At 38.2% G+C, this 3,789-nt stretch overlaps 2 protein-coding genes across 3 annotated transcripts in view; one reads left to right on the top strand and one right to left on the bottom strand.

The window, feature by feature from the left end:
- Positions 1 to 3,789, bottom strand: part of LOC106881941 (Golgi phosphoprotein 3 homolog sauron) — a 148,603-nt gene that overhangs the window by 131,338 nt on the left and 13,476 nt on the right. The window lies entirely within an intron of this gene.
- The window catches only part of LOC106881940 (cilia- and flagella-associated protein 161), a 26,828-nt gene that overhangs the window by 12,767 nt on the left and 10,272 nt on the right, over positions 1 to 3,789 (top strand). For both annotated transcript variants that reach the window (XM_052965834.1, XM_014932468.2), the window contains exons 3-5: positions 288 to 520; positions 1,909 to 1,990; positions 2,690 to 2,848. In XM_052965834.1, coding sequence (XP_052821794.1) covers positions 288 to 520; positions 1,909 to 1,990; positions 2,690 to 2,848 — 474 coding nt within the window. The remainder of the gene's footprint in view (positions 1 to 287; positions 521 to 1,908; positions 1,991 to 2,689; positions 2,849 to 3,789) is intronic.

Below are 3,789 nucleotides of genomic sequence, written 5' to 3' on the forward strand. Positions count from 1 at the left end.
CACACACACACATGCACACCACCACCACCACCACCAGGACTTAGTTTATTGATCTTGGGAGGATGACAAGCAATTTCAGTTTGGTTAGGATTTGAACCCCTGAACACAGTGGGCTGCACCAAAAAATGTTTTTCCAACATGCAACAAATTGAGTCACTTATCCGTCATACACTGATAATAATGATGATGATGACAATTATGAGATTAATGATGGTGGTGGCAGTGGTGGTGTCGATGGTGATGATATTTATTCTTATGATTTCTTTAAATGTCTTCTATTAACACAGGTAGAATTGTCAGTTGTAAGTGATGGCTATGTGCGTTTTGGGAACGTTGTTCAAATAAAGAACTTGGGTGATCCATCTCGGATTTATTTTGGAAGACCTCGAGTGGACTGTGTATTGTCTGCCAATTGTGATACTGACTTGGTATTCAATGGAGGTTTGTTAGTCCCTCCTTGTAAAATCACAGGTTCAAGACAGGCTTCTCCTTGTTTGAGAAACAGTTTTATAATAACCAGGTAAGTTTTCCAAAGGATTTTGTTGTTTCAGTTCTACATATCCGGCCCTTTATGTTGATGGTCATCATTTTCGTAGGGTACCGGTCCATTCATTATTATTATTATTATTGAGTGAGAGAGCAGTGCATGTCATCAACATAAACAGTGCGTGACCTTGCAGATGGGGCCCAGTTAGTATTTTCTTCAGATCGAGTAGTCCATCCTACTCAAAAGGTCCCTGAATAAGGTTTGTTTAAGGATGTTGAATAAAACACCCATGTTTCCAGAGGTGAATTATTCAAACCCCAAAGAACTCCTCTCAGCACATGGCTATGATGCTCCCCCACTACTTCTGCTCATGATCAGAGATGCACATATTGTCAGCCACTAAGGGACATGCTCAACTGGTTAAGGTCAAACAACTGACAAGCAAATCTGTGGTATTGAGCAGAATATTTGCTGTAGCCCATCTTTTATACCAACACAAAACAATGTACATGATAACACTTCCAATCAATTAAGATCAGAAGCCATGAAAGCCACTGCCTGGTACTGCATCAGTATTATTATTATAATTATTATTATTTGACCTACAATCACAGTGGTTCTGCAAAATCCATCCCTGGACCCAAATTACATTCACACATCCATCACAAGTAGATGCAGCTTCTTACTGTTTCGTTTTTTTTTTCTATTACTCTTTTTAGGTCCTCTCCTTCAAACACTCGTATGTTGAATCCGACGGGAGCGACCATCATCATCATCATCATTATTATTGGTGGTGGTGGTGGTGGTGGTGGTCATTATTATTATAGAGTTGATAAAGAGTAATTTAAAGGATAATAAGCCACTATTTCTAGCCAGTCACCTAATTGCATAGAAGTTCCCTGTATTTAATTGCGTATATTTACCTGAATATACATTTATATTTACCTGAATATATATATTTACCTGAATATATATATTTACCTGAATATACATTTATATTTACCTGAATATATATATTTACCTGAATATACACAGAGCAAAACACCATTTATTGTGGTGATTCAGTGGTAGATTCTTAAATGAGAAAAAATTATGTCAGAAAGTTTTGGGGGTTCAAGTAGCAGCTCAGTTGATCTCGCTTTGCCATTATATATAAGTGGAGGGGGGGGGGGCCCATGTTCCCCAGTGGTACAGTGATATTAACCTTTTACTCTAGCAAACCTAGTAAAACTAGACTGAGGTTTCAAATCAAACCTGTTGGAATTCATTTAATGCAATTCATTTTCATTCAGTTATTAAATTCTTCACTTTTCTTTCTCCCTGTAACCATTCTATTCTTTTTCCTTTCTCCCATAAAATAATTATTTTGTTTATCTCAAGTAATGTAAACAAAATGTAATCTTTTGAAACCAAATTTTTAGTGGCAATGAAAGTGATGATGGTCAGCTGCTACACTATAACCAAACATTTTATCTCAGAATTCCAGACCAAATCGGTGGACACGTGAGTTTTATACAGTCTTTTTGTCTTTTACTTGTTTCAGTCATTAAAATGCAGCCATGCTGGAGCACTGCCTTGAAGGATTTTAGCCAAACAAATTGACTCCAGTATTTAATTTCTTTAAGCCTGATATTCTATCAGTCTCTTTTGCTGAACTGCAATGTTACAGTGACATAAACACACCAACACCGGTTGTCAAGTACTGGTGGGGACAGACACAAACACACACACATGCACACACACACACACACATGCACACACACACACACACACACACACATACAGCAAGCTTCTTTCAGATTCCATCTATCAAATCTATTCTCAATGCTTTGGTTGGCCCAAGGCTATAGTAAAATACACTTGCCCAAGGTTCCACACAGTGGGACTGAACCCAGAACCATGTGGTTGAGAAACAAACTTCTTACCACACAGTCATGCCCGTGCCAGTGTATATATATATATACATATATATATATATATATAGTCTTAAATCTTTCTCCATTCTGTGAGTATATCTTATTAAGGCTGAATTTAACATTTCTTTTTTTTTTTTTTCTGAAATCATTCCAGTTGGTACCAGTAAGTGATTAGAATTAATCAAATTGCCAATGCTCCATTGTACTCTTGTGGAAAATAACGAGTATTTTATGATGTTGTTATTGCTAAATGTTGGCTTCAACTTGTCCTGTTTATTATATTTAGCTGTATTTACAAAGTGACCGATTTGATTTCTCCAAATGTTCCCTACGTGCCCGCCACCAACAAGTCTTCCTCAGTGATCAAACAATGTATTTGGCCAAGTGGCGAGTTCTTTATTTCAACCAATTACTCAGACTTGAACATGACTACCATCCTGTTTGTGTAAGTAGCAATTATACTTTCATCATCATTCGTGAAAAAGAGAAACACACACACACACACACACACACACACACACACACACACATATATGTAGATGTATATATCTGCATCTCTGTGTGTATACATGTATCATTATCATCGTTGTCATCATCATTTAGCATCTGCTTTCCATGCTGGCATGAGTTAGACGGTTTGACTGGAACTGAGAAAGTTGCACCGGGTTCCAGTCTAATTTTGGCAGAGTTTCTACAGCTGGAAGCCCTTCCTAATGCCAACCACTCTGAGAGTGTAGAGGATGTCTTTCACGTGTCACCAACAGGTGTACTTCTATGTGTCACCGGCATGGGTGCTCAAATGTGTCACTGGTGCTTTTATGTGTCATAATTATATGAAGAGTAATTAAAACAATTATTCACCCTTCTATTAATTAAAAATCCTTTTAATTAACACGACATAGTCAAAGACAGGATGGCCACAGCTAGAATACCTTTAATCAAGCTCTGAATACCTTTAATCAATCTCTGCTTGATCAAGGATGACACCTCAGGTTAAATGACAACAACCTATGTCAGGTCACTAATGTCATTGGGAAAAGGCATGACAGCCTCGACTTCCATTTGTTCCTTAAGCTTCCAGCTCACCTAAAATTGCAAAGAGTACCCAAGCAGGGTACCTTTCAAGAAGGAGATACACGGTCAGTTCTTCATTATACACTGAACATCCTTTTCTGCCCCTTTAGGGACGGATGAGGGGTAGTTACAGTCCTTTATTTCCTTTTAGGGTCTCCAAGACTGATGAGTAAATAGTGAAGTTGATATAGGAGTGGCTGTGTGGTAAGTAGCTTGCTTACCAACCACATGGTTCTGGGTTCAGTCCCACTGTGTGGCACCTTGGTCAAGTGTCTTCTACTATAGCCTCGGGCCGACCAAAGCCTTGTGATT

This window comes from Octopus bimaculoides, chromosome 2 (genome assembly GCF_001194135.2).
Source record: "Octopus bimaculoides isolate UCB-OBI-ISO-001 chromosome 2, ASM119413v2, whole genome shotgun sequence".
Classification (NCBI taxonomy): domain Eukaryota; kingdom Metazoa; phylum Mollusca; class Cephalopoda; order Octopoda; family Octopodidae; genus Octopus; species Octopus bimaculoides.